Source organism: Stegastes partitus, unplaced genomic scaffold (assembly GCF_000690725.1).
Source record: "Stegastes partitus isolate 25-593 unplaced genomic scaffold, Stegastes_partitus-1.0.2 Scaffold574, whole genome shotgun sequence".
In the NCBI taxonomy this organism is placed as follows: Eukaryota; Metazoa; Chordata; class Actinopteri; family Pomacentridae; genus Stegastes; species Stegastes partitus.
The window spans coordinates 47122-67373 of NW_007578305.1; the positions used below are offsets into that span (position 1 = coordinate 47122).

Sequence of the window (20252 nt, forward strand, 5' to 3'; positions counted from 1 at the left end):
TTTACGAGTTGTCACTAATTTAACTTACTGGTTGATGATTTACTAATGCTGTAGAGGACAATTAGAAGCCATTAAAAAGAATTATTTTGGGTTGCCAGGTTGTGGCCAGCTTTTATCCTCACTTAATTTGTCTTCTTAGCTCTTTAATTCATCAGAAAGGACCCTCTAATGGACAATTTAACCCCTGACCTTCTGGAAAAGTGCTACAGAGCACCTGGACAAGAAAGTATTTAAGAGCTTATTATTATTATTTTTACTGGTCAGAATTTATTGCTGGACCTGATGGTTTGTTACCCACTGTTTATAAAGCATTTATAAGGTGTAACTAATGGCTTTATTAACAGTTAACAAAGGTTTCACTTATGACTTACAAAGCTGTTACAAGCTCTTAAATAAACAAATAAATGCATAAATAAATAGTCAGGTTTTCCAGTTCGTGAAAAATCTCTTCGCGTGCCGAGTTGTTGATTAGAGCTACGTTTACACAGTATGGTTTTTTTTCTTTCTTTTTTTTTTTACTGTAACAAAAACAGTCTCCATACAGAAGAGCTTTTCAGAAATAACAATAGACTAACATGTCTGAAAACGCACATCACATGACTATTGGGCGTGTGCCTGCTGATGTAAACAGGAAGCAGCGAGTTGGATGCTCAGCTGTGGTCATATTTCTGCATCATCACTTGCAAAAATCTCAGTTTGTCCGTGGCTACAAATCAGCACTGCAAAGGACAAAATGCTAAAATAAAAAAAGTCTTAAAAAATACCAACGTATGTGTGGACAAATCATTAATTATGAGCAACAAAACATCAGGTCTGCAGCTTTAAATCTTAACATTTCATCAGTAAAGTACCAAAAGTTTCTCTCATGCCAATAAGACAGACACTAAAATTAGTAAATCAGTCCGACAGTATTTATAAATGTTCATTAGCCATTATTAGACGGTCCAAGATAATAATATTAAAATAACTGAGGTGTGTGGTAAATAGGTCCAGATGCTGAGCTGTTTTTCAGATGATTTGTCAAATTGTTGAATGAAAACACCTAAAAAGACAAATCACATGCCTATCTGCAGGAGGATAGAAACCATGAGTGATAATGGTTCTACAAAGCATTAGTAAACAGCTCATCAACCATTAATAAAGCCAAGAGTTACAGGTTAAAAATCTAATATAACAGGTGACATATCATGTGCTTATAGTGATACTATGTGTAAAAATGTAAAATTTCATCAAATATACATTATAATGTTAAAGTTAAGCCAGAAAAACTTTGACTGGTGCCTCCCTCAAGTCTTTCATATGTCTGTCAATAATTTATCTCATCAAATTTTATTTATATCCAGCTGTGGAAAATACTTCAACTCAGAGTTTTGATGTTTAATATACGGGACAGAAAAACTGAAAATTTGAGGGATTCTGTAGCCAGTAGTGTTTCATCATAATCTTCCTTTTAAAGTTGATTTAAATTTGCATTATGATCAATATTTTATGAGGTTAAATATGAGCTATCAAATAGTAAAGACAAAAATACTTTCACATGCCATTAAACTGTCAAAGTTTAGAGAGCTGTTATTTTTAAGAGCTGACACAATGTGTGCTAAATGCAATTACATGCCTTCTGCATATTAAAGTACAATATGCATCTTAATTATTCCTAAATGGAAACATCAAAGTCAAACTGTGGATAAATACTGAGGAAATTTGGAATAGAGAGCAGACGAGGAGACAAGTCTCCTCCTTCAATAAATGTGTGACTATTCTCTACTGGAATGGATCACCTACCCTGAGGCTGATATCTGGAGCTGGGAGGGCTCTGAGGGTAGCATCTCCTCCTCTGTCCTTCTCTGGGATGGCCTCTGCCCGAAAACATCCCTGCCCTCCGGAGGGGGAGAGGGAGACTGAGAGGGGTAACTGGCTGCAGTGGAGGCATAGGACATGTGGGCGTGGTAACTGGGGCTGGGTAGCTTGGCGCACTGGCTCTGAGTGGGAGAGGCGGTCAGGGAGGACCTCCGGGAGAAACTGACAGTGGCCGAGGGCTGCAGGGTGATCTCAGGCATCTCCAGAGACCGAGAGGTGCGGAGGATGCTGGGGCGCGGAGGGGGCCGCACTAGAATATCTGGAGAACCCGGCTGGGTGCTAAGGGGGCTTTGGGAGAGTGGAGAGAGTCGGGAGGGCTGGAGTACTAGCGGGGGTAGGCTGGGGTCTGCCCGGCGCCCTGCCCTCGGGCTGAGCCAGGACTGAGGGCTACTACTGGGGGCTGTGCTTGGGCTCCCTGCACGGGCTGCCGGGTCAGGGTAAGGCAACACTGGTACACCCACACCGTGGGCCGTGTGTCTGAGCTGGCCGAGACTTTGGGCCTGTTGCATAGCTAAACGCCTAACCGGAGGCCCTGGGGGCCTGTCTCTGCCTGGGGGAGCCACAGGGACCTCCAGCTGCAGGAGTCCAGGGCTTGTTGGATCCTTTAGGGAAGGGAGGTGCAGGCGACTGGGGGGGAGAGAGTGAGGAGGGTATGGGGGTGGGTCAGGGAGGTCCTGGGGATGATGTAAGGGATGGTGTGGTGGGTATATGAACCGTGGGCCCTCTAGGCCCAAAAAGGGTAATTCATGAGGCTGCCAGCTTTCAGGTGAGCGAGGAGGAGGGCTGTGTGTGTGAGACAGAGAATGGCCAGAGGCAGTGTACTGATGGTGCTCCATCTCTCCACTCTCCTCGGGGATGGAGGGGTAACCAAAGGGCCCCTCGGCGGTGCCTGGGGGCGAGGACAGAGCGGAGCTACGCGGGCTGATGTCAGGCATGTAGAATGGTGGTGGAATCCCTGATTCAGCGCGGCTGCCTAGATACCCATAGAACGGGCCCTGGGGAAAGCCCCTGTAGCGGGAGGCCGGGGCCTGCCCTGAGGCGTGAAGTGCACTGCCCTCTGCAAAGCTCATACCTTCCATGGGCCTGTGTAGGCGGGGACTGTAGGTGGGGGGCTGCGTTGACTCCAGGCTGGAGGACGTTGGGGAGAGCTGGGGCCGCAGCGTGGGCATGATGGGCGGCAGAGGCCCGGGGTCAAAATCATTCTCCTCATCGGACTGCCGGAACTCAGGGTACATGTCAGACTCCTCAGCGAAGGGGAAGCCCTGGATGCGGCGGGGAGGCGGGCTGGTCTCCATGACGAAGCGGCCATCGGGGCCGCGGCTTATCAGCTCAATAGGCGTGGTGACCTCTGCCTCGTGTTTGGACACACTGTATTTCTTGCTGGCTATGGCACGCTTGGTTTTCTTGTAGAAGGAGAGCTCTTTGTCTTTTTCTCTCTGAGGGCTTGGCAGCTTCCTGACGTACAGGCCGGGGCCGTGGGAACCCTCCGATGAAAGAGAGCGGGGTCGAGATGGAGGGGAGCTCTCTGGACTTATTTTCCCCGATGATAACCTGTTAAAAAAAGAAATTCAAACACAAGGCACTGGCTTAATTTTAACCATACCAGATGGAATCCAAAGTGGGCTGAGTATTTTAAAAAAGAAAAGAAAATCTCTGATGCTGGAAATAAATAGGCATGATTGCAGTTTCATTCTTAAAATGAACAGATGACACAATACAAAGCCGAAGCACTCGATTAAAGCAGCCATAATGAACTACATTATGATAATGACCAGTTTATGGTAGCAGCAGCATCCAGAGAGGGCAGCAGCTAATGAACCAAGCCACAGTGACGGGATGAGAGGAGAACCAACGACGCAACCATGACAACCACATCGCAGATCTATTGAATCTACATCTTCTTGAGCAGACGTGAGACCAATTTCCATATGCTGCACCAAATGGTGATGTGAGGGAAGCAGATGACATCTAACCAGGCCTCATTTGCCCACACCAGGAGCAGCATACTCAACACTTACGGTACTGGGTCACTGAATCCGTCAGGTAGACATAAATTAGAATGAGTGCATATACACAGTATTGTACTGTACATGCAGCAGAGCTAATGCAATTTAATCCTTGTATGGTGCGTGAAAGTCTGTGCATGCAAATAGGCCGGGAGGAGGCTCCGCTACAACTACAAATAACCATTGTCAGCCAATCATTTCTATGCAATGCATTAACCATGCAGCCAAGCCAGTGCAGTGCAGCACACTCTGTATTTTGGTGCAGGCAGGCACTCACAGGGGGCTGGCCGGCGGGGGCAAGAAACTGCTCCTGGCAGGCTCGTCCCAGCAGGGCTCTACCCCTGGCAAGGGGGTGAGAGGAGGCCTGCGATGGGAGACAAACGACACGGGCCTGGTTCATCTCTAACTATGCTACTTGCAAGAAGGACTACGTTGGTAAACTCCCTGACCTGCCTGGACCATTTCATCAAAAAACAGACAGAAGTGATCTGACACTGATGATATACCTAGAGTCACAAGCAAACAAACATTTACTCTGGAATGGGATTTACACAGATTATTGTCAGAAATGAGCTTCTTGCAGTCATACATGTACACAGAGATTTACAGACAGACAAGTACACACATGTAGCTGATACTGTACAAGAAACAGCATCATTAAACACTGAGAATCATGCAGAAAGCACACAGCGTTTGAGGTTAAAGAATACAGATGGATCAAAAATCAATACACATACTGCAGCTTGGGCACTCTGGGTAATGTGCTTAAAATGCTGACTTTGCTGCTTTGAACTCTCCTTAATTTGCCCGTGATCCGCTAGAGGTTGCTACTGTCCATGTTCTTCCACACCGTCCAAGTAGCCTGAACATGTAATCGGGTTTTGTTTTGTTTTTTTTTATCATTCACTAAGGCTTCTTCTTAGATATACCATCTATTGCCAATTTACCTCTTATCTAAAAGCACAGGAGAGAGCATGCTGTGTGAAATAATCTGCTCCAATAACAAGGCTTTATGAAGTTGGCTCCAATTTTACTGTTTGTAGGTTTTGTTATCGTGTACTGTTAATGCCTTGTCACAGCATGCATGGAAAGTGCTGGAGTAAAGAGAGGATGAACAGTAGTAGCCACCTCTGGCAGACTGCAGGGGCTCCTGTGTGGCTTTACTTACGGCGACTCAATGCTTTTCCTGAAGTGTGTCACCGACAAGGGAGGATCTGAGAGGACAAACACATTTAAATTTAGCATTTCCTTTTGCCAAACACCAAAAGAAGAAGTCAAACATGGACAGATTGGGAGCACTGGGCCTCTGGTCACCAACAAAACAGGCCCCGAACCTACCCATGAAGAAACAAGACACCCCGACTGAAAGGGACAGAACATGACTACAAACTACAAGAGCTTTAAACCTCTGACCCTCAAGCAGTTTCTGCTCCTGTCACATTTTTACAAACATTTTTCGCTGTAGAGAAAACGAAAACATGCCTTTGTGCAGTATAATGAAGTCACAATGCCATAAATCATACAAAAGGAAGGCTGAATTCCTTGACTATTCATTTTACAAAAATTGAAAACACCCAGAACCAACATGTACAAAACTCTTTCAATTGCCCACAGACTACAGATTACCAAAACTGATGAAACACTGCCTGCACTTCAGGCAAACAGTCCCTGAATTTTAGACGTGTCACTGTTGTGAATTCCTAATAGCTGCACAATTGCACAGAGAAGTGCAGAATTTGTTGATTTCTCCAGAATCTGGTTACTCAAAATTGATTCTTTTAAGCTAATATCTAAATGAGACATTAAGAATCAAGTGATTTTATCATAATTTAAGCTTAGATTTGGTTAATTTTCCAAATTAAACTGAAAGTCACACATGATAAGTGTAAGGATCGTTGGGAAGTTGAAAGTATTCTTCCTGTTTTTAGACTTTCCTGCTCTGATAAATGATGTAATTTGGGGATTGTTTTAAATACAACTTGCCATGATTTCATGGTTCAGAGGGATAAGTACTGTTTGTGGTAATTATAGTCCATTTGTGTCGTTTTGTGTCCAAACAAGAACATCCAGGCCAACCTCATGGGTCTGTTAAGTAACCCATCCACAACGAGACACGACCTACGTTTAATGCATGTAAATTAAGTACACCGGGAGACCAACCTGGTTTACGCTTGAGTTTGCGACGGTGTTGCTTATTGACGAAACAAGCAGCTAGAGTGCTGAACAGTACGGCCGCTGCCAGGAAACAGATAGTTGCCACAACACCGGCCACCACAGGACGCGCCAGCCCCTCATCAGGCAACTCCGCAGGAGGGAAGGGATCTGATGGGGCAAAAGACACAAACACAAAAACTCAGAAATCTGTTTCTTGCTTGAGCCAAGCATTTCTGTGTAAAGACCCTCACCTGTGCTGGACACTCCCACTACATTGCTGCTCTCACTGATCAGGTCATCCATGACGGCCATCACTCGAAACTCGTACCAGGACTCCTGTCAGACAAAAATACCCTTTTTAAAAACTACCTCATACACTAGTTGATGAGTACAGCTTACAAGGGCGTGGCTAAGTCCACTGTCATAATAAAATATGTAATAATTCTCATTATTATTGTTTGTCATAATAAGGGAATGATAATAATCTCAAAATAAGAAAATTATAATTCCCAGCTGTCTTTGTCCATATTCTTACAACAGACTAGCTTTTTGGAGTTTTAAACTGTAGTCTGGAACTGAATATTTATAAAAAAAAAGGCTTATTTTTGATGCTACTTTATTAGGTAAAAATGTGGACTCTGTAGAAATAGAATAATCCTGTTATTAGGTACCACGAAACAGACACATCATTAACTAGAAAAGATTCTGGTCTTTAACTTCTATTTGTCAATTTTTCCTCAGCGCCGCTAAACAATCAAAGAAATAAAATCACAAAGCCACACTAACATGTTTCCCTATCAGAATGTGTCCATAACTGACCTGAACGAGGTCTCTGGCTATGAGCTCAGTCTCAGTGGACGGGATCAGGTCATCCAGAACCTCCCACCTCTCCCCGAGGCGGAACTCCATGATATATCGGTCGATGGGTGAGGAGTGGTTGGCTGGAGGGAGCCATGTGAGGAGGACACCGTGCTGCGTGCGATTGGCTGTGAGGCACCGTGGTGGAGTAAGAAGCACCAGTGGTTCTGGGGTACCCAGAGGGGAGCCTGCAGACCACAATCATTTTTTTGTGTTTTAGAAAAAACGAATGTGTCCCAAAAAGTTGTGAAATACCCTGAAAAATAAGTTTTGTTAACAGCTCTGTGAGGCTCTAACTCAGCATGCGAGCTGCATCCACGATGCCAACATGCTCACAATGTCTGACGATGCAAACGTAGTGATGCGAAGAAGGTGTAATCTTCATTATGATCACCATATTTGAGAAGTGACCTCATCATGCTAACAATCACTCAATGACGACCGAACACAAAGTACAGCTGATGATGTCATGAGGTCTCATTTTATCTGAAAAAATAAACCAATTCTGACCAGACGATGACACTGGAGGGAAAGTCCAGAGATCACCATAGTCATTGCAGTTCATCCTGAGAAGAACATGAATGTCTGAACCAGATTTCAAACCAATCCATTCAATTACTGTTGAGATATTTCACTTTAAGGGATTTCAGGAATTTCCTCTTATCTTATCTAAAACATCATATATCAGCTTCATTGTAGTACTACAGGAAAAGCAAGGGGATCAACAAAGTTATTCAAATATATTGTCTAGGTGCCATCTGGAAGTTGTTTCACAAGATAACTAAAAATCACAAAGTCAGAGGATTACTGACGTTAATAGGATTTATCCTCTGGGAACCCTCGATGTCTGTACACAGTTTCATGGCAATTTATCCAACAGTTGTTGAGCTATTTCACTGAAAAACAAACAAAATGTCAACCTGTTGGTGACACTCAGGGAAATGTTGGGAGCTCAAAGTTAGTTTGATTCATCCTCAGGGGAAAATAAATGTACAAATATTCATCATCACCATCTATCTGTAGCTGACATGTCCATCTGGATCAAAGTGGTAAACTGAGCTCTAGCATGACTAAAAACAGAAAGGAGTCAATACAGATTCAAGAGTGACTTACTCGCTCATTTGTATCATATAAATGGTGTGTTGAGTCACTGCAGCTGAAATATGTTGTATGTCTTGAGAGACAAGAGCAGTTTAGCGTTAATGTGCGAGCTTACCAGTAAACCACTTGACATCAGACTGAATACCTGCAACCCTCCTGTCTGCCTCAATAAACACACCGGCGAAGTGAAGACACAAATTGCTTTCTGTGTCGTGACTTTGACTGTTTTCTTTTACAAACAGCTTTGAGACCTGACACAGTTTCCTTAATTACCCACTAACAAAAAAATAAAAAGCTTGACAGACTAAAACACAGTCATGTACGCAGAAATATATTAGTCTGCTGTACAAAAACAGGCAAGAAAATGCAATATCTGATGTGAACAAATTGAAAATTCGACAGAAAACAAAGAGAATGTTTAAATGTCCAGTCATGACTATGGGTAAAAAATAATACTGAGCATTAAGACTATGACTGATGGCTATGGGTTGAGGTTGACCTCAGCTGGTTGGTTAATATTTGAATTACGATATTAAGATTGAATAAAAATACGAGTCATGGAACAAGACAATCCACCGCAGAAACCTTATGGTGCATTGCATCCATCTAATGGCTGCCGTCCAAGTGGCTGAATTAGGTCAGAACTTTGCAAGCCTCATTTAACCTTTGTGGGATGAAGGAAAGCGTTCTTTGTTGTAGCAGGATGTGTGATTACACTGCATCTAATGCAGCCATTGTTCTAAAGTCATTACTGTCATCAAGTCCTTGAGATAATGTTTTCTTAAACTTCTCAGGTTGATTTTATGGCCTCTCCTGATCTGTGCACAGTTTTATTCAAAGTCTTCACCCACTTCATTTTGTTATGATGCCAGAGACTGGCCATTTTCTGGCTGAACAACTTATTTTAAACATCACACACCTTTAACTTAAGTTGTGATCGAGCGGTCGAACACGCAGACCGAGCGTCATGAATGCGATTCATATTAAATCAGCAATTTAACAACGGCCACTTTGAGCTGAATTCTCCTACGAGCTGCTCTTAAAGGGATGTTTCTGTTGGCAAACACGCTGACGTGTCAAACGCAGGTGAAACTAACAGCATTAATAACAACTCTAGAATTTCACACGCCGGCTTATTGGCACACCTAAATGGAACAGTGCCAACATTAATGACATTAGTTGCACCTGTTTCTTCTCTGCTGTGACAACTAAAATGTTTGGAATGAGAATTATTTATGGCATTGTTCACGGCTGTCGACTAGTACCAAATATTAGCTTTTACTTTCCTTGTAAATCTGAAGTCAAGCATGCACAACATTCTTTTTTTACGAGGCTAAAGAAAACTCTCACGTACATACGGTAAACTGAAGTTCACATTATGTTTGCTTAGATGTTACATTTTAGTGATTTGCTGTTAGTGGTGAGGATCTTCTGGTCTGATCCATCATGAATGACGAGCAAGTAGATAAAATGACCCTGATTTATATGAGTTTAAGTGTGTATATATTATCTAATGTAAGTCAAATCCCTTTTCTTTGAGGCAGAGCCAATGACAAAGTAGAAAACACCACATATGGAGTTTGTGTACATTTCAAGCTGTCTATTTTTTAATAAAATAACATCTGTAATAATGTATTCATCTTTTTGTAGTTAAAGTTACATCTAAATCAGACTAGAAATTAAACAATGATGAAACCGATTATCTTGCTTTTCATAATAATGTTGGATAACAGAAAAAAATACAATGTCTAAAAACCACATTTCATCTCCTTGATAAAGATAATTGTGCATCTTCAGCACGAGGAGCTCAGCGCTTTACTGCATCATCAGACATATTATATGTTTATTTTTATCCTTACTGTGCTTTTGTATTTCTTATCCTGCTTCTTCGCATGCCTCATTTGTATCCAGCTGCTGTAACATGTAAATTACCCCGGTGAGGGATCGATAAAGTTTATCTTTATCTTTATTAACAGTAAGGTCAGCTGGAATAGGCTCAAGCCGCAGTGTGACCCTCTACAGGATAAAGCATGGTATAAAAAATGGATGAAAATGGATATTAACAGTACAAAATGCAGATTAAATTATCTTTTTTTCAATCTAAAAACATGTAGAGATGCTTGAAAAATGCATGCAGCTGGTCCCTTTAGGCTCCATCGTTGCCAACGAACCACTGAAACAGACTGTCTGAAGCCTGAGAGGTAAAATGTTAGACTTATACAGCCAATGTGACTGCATTTGCTGCTGCTAGTTGCTCTGAGCTACACAGCAGTTATTGAAGGTAACTTAGATGTGCACACAACTGAGATTGTCCCTCAATTTTAATAAAACAATCAACCTTAAACAGTAAAAGTGGGGGTGGGACAAGAATCCAAACACATCATACATGAATTAAAACATCACTAGAGGGCAGTATTTTCCACACCGTGTCTGATGATGTTCTAAAATTATAAATAGTGTCTCAGAGCACCTCAGCGGGTTGATTCTGAAGTCAAGAAGCAGCAAACATGGATGGAACAGCCTTTGATTAGCGGTACCCACCTGCAGTGTTGACTGTCACAACTTCACTGAATGGGCCCGTGCCCAGTTTGTTTTGTGCCAACACACTGAACTGGTACTCCGTCCCAGGCTCCAGCCCTGGCACCACCAACCAGGTCTGAGCACCAGAAACTGGCATCGAATGCCAGTCGTGAGGACCGAAGTCTATTCTCTTTGACCTGAGAACAGAAACGAGACAGGAAAATTATATATAGTATAATTAAGGTAAAACTGTATGATGATAAGAACGTTTTTTTTTATTACAGTTTGCAGTTCATATATAGTTCAGGCATCCAATAGAAAAACAGTATTGCTTTAAAGCACTTCATGGTCTTGGACCAGTCTGACATGTTTGCTGTATGTGAACCAGTGCGGCCCCTCAGGGTTTCACGCTCGAGGCTTTGAGATGTTCCAAAGAGCAGGGGGAAAAAAAAAAAAAAGATTTGGTGAGGCAGTTTTTAATTTTATGCGGTTGGAGCAGTTTGCCAGAGAATCAGAGAGCAGCTCTGAGTGAAAATGTCTTTAAACTCGATTTCTTTAAGCTGATTATGCTGTTTCATGGCCATTTTAAAAAAATATATCTAATCAGGTATATACTTAAATTAATATATTAGTCCTATCAGTTCTATTTGTTAGTATATGTTTTACTACATTTGTAGCATTTGTATTTCCCATGTGCATTAGTTTTAAATTGACTATAAAAGGAAATTAAACCTTGAATTGTCAAATCTCAAGTATGTGCTTCAGAATTCAATATGATAGTTATGTTAAGGCCAGAATTGCAACTATATCTGTTATTTCTGTAGCAACGGTGGCCTGTCATTTATTTAATGTATTTACTGCTAACATTTTTATTATTATTTTTTAACCGTGCTTTATTTTTTAAATCAGTCTAATCTCAGTGTTGCATCATTCATCTTTCCTCTACCTCTGTCTGTGCATGTTTCTTTTTGACATTAGTATTTTAAAGCAAAAATACTTATGTTAAAAATATTAGTTCTGTCATCTGTTCACAGTAAATAGTCAGTTGAGAGCCATCACTGTACATATTGTCAATATCCTTTAAAAACTGGCTATAAGTAGGTTGTACACCCAGACTAAAATGTGGAACTAACGACTCATAACTACCTGAAATGTGCATCAGCTTATTCAAACTACCAGAGTCAATGAGTCAAAACTATGGTTGCCTGATATAAATAGGGAAATCACATTTAGCTTTTCATAACAGAGACCTAATACTAATGATCATATATATACATCTGTGTGTATATGTGTTAAAGCAATGTTTCAGGAGAATATTTAACAAAAAATAAGAATTAAAAAAAATGTAAAGAGAGAAACATTTTGACTGTGAAAATAAACTGAAATAAACTGCCTTGGGTTTGGCAGAAAAAAGAATCTGAATTCAGTGCATTTAAAGCTTCAAACACTTCGTTTACGTCTAACCTTTAATACTACTTCAACTTGAGAAACAAAAAAAACACAGCAGCAAAATTCAACTTTAACTACCTTGTATTTATATTTAGTCAGTGTAAACTGTGTATATGCAGGACAACACAACCACATGAATGTAAATCAGCTTCTTTTATGCATATTTTTCAGGCAATTTTCTTGTTTTTTTTTGTTGTGTTTACATCTACGATATCCTCTCCACTAGGCCATAATGTGTTTGGCTCCACAATGTGAAATGTACTTAGCATATAATTATCTTCTACCGAGGCAATTACAGAGCTTTGACTCACGTATTTGTAATTTTACCTCCATATGTTGGCTTCACTTTCACAATCGACAAATGTGTATGTAGTGCTACAAAGATAATTGATTTACTTTAAGTCCAAAAACATATATTCTCTGTTCTGACCACTGGCTGGTGCATATGTATGACGCTGGCTGAGATGTTACTGCAGTGACGCTCCATTAGGTTCCCAGTACACACCATGAATTATGCAAAAGCACATTTTCTAAATACCCTGAGATATCTGCTGTCAAAACAATTCTGCTGCGAGCTTCTGATTGAATTTCACTTTTTTTTTTATGATCATCAGTGAAGAAGTGCTCCTACTTCATGTCAGACTAGGCTGATAACCTCCAGGTAGTGTTTCCACATCTGCAGACTGCTGCCATTGATTTGAAGTAAACGAAGAGCACTCACACTGGACCGTACCACACAGAGAATGTCTGTTCGAAGCCGCCATCATAACCTGGTTCCCAGGACACATTAGCAGAGGTTGTTGAGGGCAATACATGGATATTGCCAGGAGCGTGTGGGCTGGTGCCTGAGTGGATGACAGAGACAGAGTGGGAATGAATTTATAATACATACATACTAATTTACTGATCAAATATGTAACTACTTACATCTTGGCTTGCAGTGATTAAGCTACAGATATCCTGTTATTATGAATACCGTATGAACGTCACAGTCACATAACTGTTCATTTCATGCTGGTTGGGTTTAAGTCGAATGATGCAAATGATGAGCATTTTGTTGCAGTTTTCATCCCCCCCTCAAATGCTCTCTGTGGATAATGTGATGCTGGCTGAGGAGGCGACCACCGTAAGGTCAAGTTCAAGAGCAGCGCCGCTTTTCTGCAGCTCTGCTCATCCCCACCCACCTAACAGCTGTGCAGCGTGGCCCGGAGCCAGCTACTCCTCACTGGGATAAAAGAGAGAGACCTGAGCGTGGTCTGAGGAGCACAGCTGTCAGCACCACCCTGTGACACCTGTCGGTCGAGGGCTGGTCGCACCGAGGAAGGCTGAGCGCTGCCAGCTGTGCCGACAGTGTAACAGCTCCATAGGCGCCAGGGCAAAGGACCAGCGTGGCAGACGTGCTGACCTCCTCACCTCCTCACTAGCAGACTTAAAGGAACAGTAAGAGTTCCTATATTTGCTTTAAAGACTCTTGAATCCATGCAAAGTGTTAAGCTGCAGCTAAAGATAGTCAGCACAGCATAGCAAGAAACTAACATCAAGTATTTAATTAGGTTTTTATGTAATAAACTAATTTAATACAACATGTTCAGCGATGCGGATTTTTTACCATTTGTACAAAGCCAGCAAAGCTAGTTTCCCATTTTCATTCTTTGCTAAGCTAAGCTAACTTTTTACTAGCCTTTTACAAGCTAGCAGACTTAAAGGAACAATAAGAATTCCCTTATACACTTTTAAGACTCTTGTATATGTTTGCAAAACATTAAGCTAAAGCTAGAAGACAGTTAGCACAGCATAGCAATAAAGTAGCATCAAGTATTTCTATTTGTTTTGAATGTATGAAACTAATTTAATATAACGTGTTCACTAACGAGTTTCAGAGGCGCTAGTCAGCTGATTCTGTACCATTTGGACAGAGCCAGCAAAGCCATTTTCCTGTTTTGTGCCTTAATGCTAAGCTAAGCTAACTAGCTACTAGCGGTAGCTGCAGTATTAGCGTGCCAACTGTTTTGTAAGTTTTTTGGTATCTATGTTTTATGTAATCATCATTTGCTATGATTACATTCAGTTAATTGAGGCTGTTTTAAAACGTATCTACTCAAAGTGGCTTCTACGACATTGTCATAACTTAAGCAAGCAAAGGCTGAGCTAGTGTTACAATATCAGGATGAATAAAAGAATGGCACGATTACAAAAGTTGGTCAAACTTTTCTTAATGTATCAGACAAAAAGCTGATGTTCAAACAATGCAATCTTTGTGCGTCTGGCCTTTGTCAACACTTCACTCAATCATTTTAGGAGTAAAAAGATGTCCTTGGTCCAATGACTCAACAAGACAATGGCTGCAGTAACACTGTTTTAACAGAGGGGTTGCACACTGCACACTGTAGTTATACATTCAAGCTTTGAATTAACTATATAAAGCTATTACAGACAAGATCAAATTAAATTTTAATGATGCCCAAGGGGAAAGTGGGTAGAGGCAAGGAGTTTGAGGGATGAGGGTCACTACTTCTTCATGCAAATCACTCAAACCACACAGCAAAGTACGAAAGGTCAATGATGGAGGAAAGTGAGCAAGCTGAGAGCGCCGTGCAGATTTTTTGTACCGATGACTAGGATACGCGTGCTGGCAGTGATGCTTGTGACCACATTGGTGGCTACACACTCCCATTCTCCATGGTCCTCCTTGCTGAGGGACACAAACTGTAAGCTGCCACTGGGTAGGATGTTGTGCTTACTCCTGCTTGGCTTCCCCACCTTCAATTGACATGAAAATTACAGTGACATGGTTAAGCACGAGGCAAACACAAATTTCAGTACATGGTACATAAAGACAAAAACAAGCACACTATGGTATGTTTTACTTTCAGCTGATTGGTTTTGGTGTGTGTTTAGCACCTTTCTCCAGGTGATGGTTGGTATATCAGGGTCTCCAGAAGCAGCACAGGGGATTACTAGTTCTCTACCAGCCTCCTGACGGTACTCCCCCCCAGGCCTCACATTAAAGTAAGGGGGATCCTTGATAAACACACACATTATGTAGGTTTAGGAATAGAAACATGCATAAAGTGGACAGCAGACACAACAAAACCTGAGCAATAATTTACCTTTAGCACCAAAGTGGCAGGGGGGGACATGCCCATGGTACCCAGGGCGTTGTAAGGCACACAGGTGTAGGTGCCCAGGGAGTCTTCTGTGGCCTCCGCCACCCGGATACTTCCGTCTGGCATCAGGCTCCAACCGGGGTACTACAAGACAAGGGGGCATGCTTGATTTCAGGGCTTTTCCTGAAATCTCAGGGTCCCACCTAAATGTTTTTGAACTGCATGAGAAAACAAAGATCCCCAAAAGGCCTTTAAATCAGATGAATAAGAAGTGAACATTGATTTAACATAGACCTGCCCTTAATAGTGGCAATACATTAGTAGATATACGGTATCTAGGTGGAAGTTTGAAAAGTTTCAAAGTGGCTGAATGCTCTTACACAGACAGAATAATGCTGATTTTAAAAAAAACAACCAACATTTAACATTATTGTATGTCGCTGCTGTGACGGTGATGGCAGTAGTACAAAGATACCATACTAGTTAGTTTATAAAGTCAAAGCACCATTTCAACAATGTCAAAATACTCTCTCAGAAGTAAAAATTCAAATCCCGTGCAAGCAAAAATAAAAAAAACTATTATCTCGCTCGTGGTACTCAAAGTATAAAAAGTAAAATTTGTGGATTGGATTTAACTGGATTACAACTGTCAACATGGTGGCACGCCCACTTAAAAGAGTCAGAGGGTAAATCTGAGGAGTCAAGAAATTAATATTGTAGTAGGAACACAAAAAATAAAGTTCTGCTAAAATCATTTGGACAGAGCAAAGCCATTTCCCCAGTTTTCAGTTTTTATGCTAAGCTAACTAGCTAGTAGCGGTAGCTCCAGCTAGCAAAACTAATTTTTGAACTTTCTGTGAAATATTCAGTACTTTACCTACTGGAGCCTCTGACAGTTATTTAATTTAAACAATCTGTGAGTTTTAGAGGGTGGAAGTGTCTTGGAGCAACTTCTAGTAACTCGACACCTGAAACAAGACATTGCTTTTACCTACACCATCCAAAACTCTTGGGAACATCTAGCTCCCATCCGGTTCTTTAATTTTCATCTATAGTTGTTACACAAACGCCTGTCACATTCAAACTCTTAATTAATTCACACAATGCCCAATAAGCCTACCAGCAGCAGGTAAATCTCTCTTTGCAGTACACTTTCATTTTCCACACTGGCACACTAGTAGTAGTGCATTATACATCAACCTGCAATGACTAATTTGCCTGAGCTGAACGGGGGAGGAAACATAGACTATTTATGAGCCTACTGTGGAAAAAAATCTAGCCAACATCCAAAAAGAGCCTCTGATGCTTCAGTTCAAAAAGAAACGCAGAGGAAGGAATACAGTGGTAGACGGCGAAGCATCCGTTCAAAGTATTCATCAACAGTTTTTGTGTAGTTACTCTCTGACGTGAAATCGAAGCTTCAAATTGTGATATTTAATCAAATCACTTCATTCTGCATGTCTCATTTTAAAAACTTGTCAAAAGCTAAACTATTTGCGCTAACCAGATTCTGCACAAGAAAAAAAAAATAGACTCCTCATTGCAAAAGTGAAGCCACGAGTGTTTGAGCTGCAGCCAGAAGTCATGTGACAGAAGTTCAGGGACTTTTAAGCAAACTGCAGGTTGTGTTTGCACAAAGGAGCCACCAACAGAAACAAATTTAACATGAAAAAGCATAATATCTGTATTATGTACAGTCTCCTCTCTTTTTGTATCGGTAAAACATTTTTTCAAGCGCCCACAATATTACCATTGTTTTCATTTTTTCTAAAATACAGACTCAAAGAAATTCGTCCATTAAAAAAAAAAAGTCTTTTATGATTAATGGCATTATGATTGTTGCACAAAACCCATTTCTAAGTTCTCTCCACTTATAGCCATTGCTGTGCTGTTTCCATAGATGTGCAGGACTTAATATTGCAGCGAAAAAAATTGAGTCCACAGTGAATTAAAATGTGACAAGAGCAAGAACACCCAGACACTGCTTGGGGTTCAGAGGTTTAAAAACATTGCATCTGTAACCTTTAAAGCAGTCTGGTCGTCCAATAATGTAATAATTCCTTAAAGGCAAAGTGTTCATTGCAATAAATCTGCTTTAAATAAGCCTGGCCCTCCTTTTAAAAAGTGGGTCAACAAGTAAAAAATTTAATAAAGCTATCATTCTGAGGCTGCTCTGTGAGTTTCTGTATAATCTGCGGTTTGTGTGTTACAGTAAAAGATAAGGTAATCTCGATGTCGTAAATCAAACTGAACATGTTTTTTGAAATTAGATCATCTTTAAGCAATAAATTCAAAATGAATCAATCAGATACATCAATGCATAATAAAACAGTCGCTTGAAACTGAGACCAATTTGCAACAGACCATATTTTCCTTCAATTTTACACAGAAACATCCTGTATAAAACTCAGAAAATCCAAACTAACACATTCAAAATATATATTTTTTTAAACCCAGAGGCAGACTGACCTTCTCCACTCTGAGTGGATAGCCATCTTTCTCCCACTTCACTGATGTTACAGGTGGGTTGGCGTCCACCGGGCAGCGGATGATGCCTGGCAGTTTCCGTGGGACGTAGATGACCGGGGGCATGTTGATCACTCGGGCAGGGTCTGGACATAAAGGCAGGATCGGGGAAGTTATGTACAGGGATACATTAACATTCATGTGTGAGCAAAATGTTTTAACTAGTGTGGAAAGCAATTCAACAAATACTTGAAGGAAAAGGCAACATAAAACATTTGTGAAGCTTCTCAAAGGAGGAACTCACTCCTGAAGGACCAAAAGTTTTTAGCATGATGCACTTTGTTCCTGCCTTCAGGACTAGAAGTATTATTAGCACTAGCATTATCACTTCTCCTTATATCTTAGCCAAAATTTTGAAATATTTTAGAGATGTCCTAATGTGCTATTTGTTCCCAGGAGATGGCATTTAGTGAGTCACAGGAGAGATTATTTGGAAATGCTAGATGGCAATGAGCTTATTATACTTAAGGTATTTTTCCCAAAAACAGACTCATTTCTGAGGCTTTGCGAAACTACTTCAGAGCAGGAAATGCAATTTTACAACAATAATGTTTTTTTTTTTTATCAGAACCAACATTTCCTCAAAAGGACCTTTAGTCACAATAAGTCACAATTTAACACAGCTGTATCTCCCGCTGTTTTCCTTTTTTTTCATTTCTTTAAAACAACAGCTGTCTAAATATTTCAGAGATATGTTCATATCATTATGGAGCCTTTTTCCAAGACTGCCTGACATTATGGAAATCAATTTTTTTTTTCCCTTGCTATGTAGGGCACATAAAAGGGATGCTGAAAGGGGAATTAGTGGAGGAGAAGATTAGTCGACAGCCAGCAAAGAGAGTGTTTGACAAAACCGCTGCATGTGCCTGACGTGGTGCAGCGTTACAGTCTATTAAAGGTGCTTTATAGCGTTCAGTGCAAATTTCCTAGAGAACAATATAAACCTGAATTTTAAATCGTCATATTTCTGCAGATATAAACTCGGTAAGCTATTTTTCTACAAATGTAAAACCAAGAAATCTATTGCACGTCACAGTAATTGTAATTTCTACGTTGAATGTTTCCACTGAAATAAAGTGTAAGATTCTTAAAATGACTCTCAAGTCCTCCTCTGAGGTCGGAGTGTGTTTAGTCTTTACTGGGATGCTTCATGCATAAAGCCCGGGTTCGTTTTGCATGTAACATCCGACGCTGGTTTCAGCTGTATGTGAGGTGCCTGCAGTGCTGTGAATCCCACAGCCCTCTCTAATACTGTAGCACAATAATCAATGGCCGGCAGCAACTTGGGAGCAAATTAGCTCAACACCGAGAGCTGACGACGAAAACGTGGTAAGGCCAAGAGTGGCGTTCCTCCCTCATCGGTGTGCAGGAACGTCACCATTTCGTGTAAAAAAAAAAAAAAAAAAAGATGGGGCCCAGATTCAAAAGAAATGGAGTCTGAGGACGAGTCTGTCTCCATCTTTGTGCACAGGAATGAGGCTGGAGTAGGAATGGATCATAATGCAATCACTAAAATCCGGTGAGAACGTGAAAAGGAGTCAAAAGAGGCTCAGTCAAAACGACGTGGGGGCGAACTCTGCTGCCTCTCTGTAACGCCCGACCTTGAAATTCAAGAAGGTTACTTTGCATTACAGTCGTGGAGCAGTGCTGCCAAATACTACAGCAGCCTCCGACACGAGCAGCCTCCATACTGCTGCTGCTGCTCCTCGCACAGCTCGCTGTACCGTCTCCCCGCCCCTCCCCCTCCACTTAGTTGCCACGGTAACACTCACACTGAACAGTCAGGTAGGCTGATGCTGAGGGCGAGATACCGAGGCTGTTGCTCGGACTGCAGGTGTATTTCCCGGCATCCTCCGGCTTGACCCGGAAGATGATAAGGGTGCCGTCGATGAGAATGCGCACTCGGAGCTTCAGGTCACTGCAAGAAAGACACAGATGTTTTGTCACACCGTGCTGCTGGGAGGGGGAATAATGTAAAAAAAAGAAAAACACAACGACAGGACAGGGCACACGTCTGTTCTTCCTGTGCTAAATTACATCAAGGTGCCATAAGAGAGCAGCAGAGAGTCAAACAGCAGCCAGCTGAGAGGAATCCAAAGAACACAGAGTACAGAGCAAGAGATTCAAATAAATCTGCTAATTGCAGTAATCGCCAAATGGTACAGCGTCCATGTTTTCCCCCCTGACACCGTTTAAAATTAAACACAGTCACGATGGGGTTCATATTCACTTTGCTATTTATAACTGAGGTGCATTTCAACATTGACCATGCAAAGAAGTTCTTTAAATAAAGCGTTACCGCCCTTTATTAAAGGTTCATATCTTGTAGGTTTAACAACTTTATGGCTTTATTAATGCTAAATTGACCTCTCAGACATCTACAGTTAGGTTATGGAACTTATTGAACTGGCTGGATCAGATTACCATTTCTGGAAAAGGGCTGCACCAAAATCCATCCATCAACACTTTATCAACGTATTTCTAAATGTATTTTTCTCACTTTGGTATCACAAATGGTAGTTAAGATAATGTCACGCGTTTCCTCCTGCTTGTACTACATGTTTAGTTACAGAGCTTCTTTGAGTATCTATATAAATAGGTGCTGCATGATGCACTATCAATAAAATGTCACGTTCGCCTCATTATTGCTATAACGACTAATATATTAGTTTTC

General features: G+C 41.2%; 1 protein-coding gene across 1 annotated transcript in view; it reads right to left on the reverse strand.

The window, feature by feature from the left end:
* igsf9ba (immunoglobulin superfamily, member 9Ba) overlaps positions 1-20252 on the reverse strand; it is a 74341-nt gene that overhangs the window by 4437 nt on the left and 49652 nt on the right. The window contains exons 7-18 of the mRNA XM_008288783.1: positions 19351-19496; positions 17522-17664; positions 15056-15196; positions 14847-14966; positions 14555-14705; positions 12667-12790; positions 10518-10693; positions 6837-7063; positions 6269-6353; positions 6024-6185; positions 5032-5077; positions 1783-3408 (exon numbers count right to left, since the gene is read on the reverse strand). Of these exons, the coding sequence (XP_008287005.1) occupies positions 1783-3408; positions 5032-5077; positions 6024-6185; positions 6269-6353; positions 6837-7063; positions 10518-10693; positions 12667-12790; positions 14555-14705; positions 14847-14966; positions 15056-15196; positions 17522-17664; positions 19351-19496 (3147 nt within the window). The remainder of the gene's footprint in view (positions 1-1782; positions 3409-5031; positions 5078-6023; positions 6186-6268; positions 6354-6836; positions 7064-10517; positions 10694-12666; positions 12791-14554; positions 14706-14846; positions 14967-15055; positions 15197-17521; positions 17665-19350; positions 19497-20252) is intronic.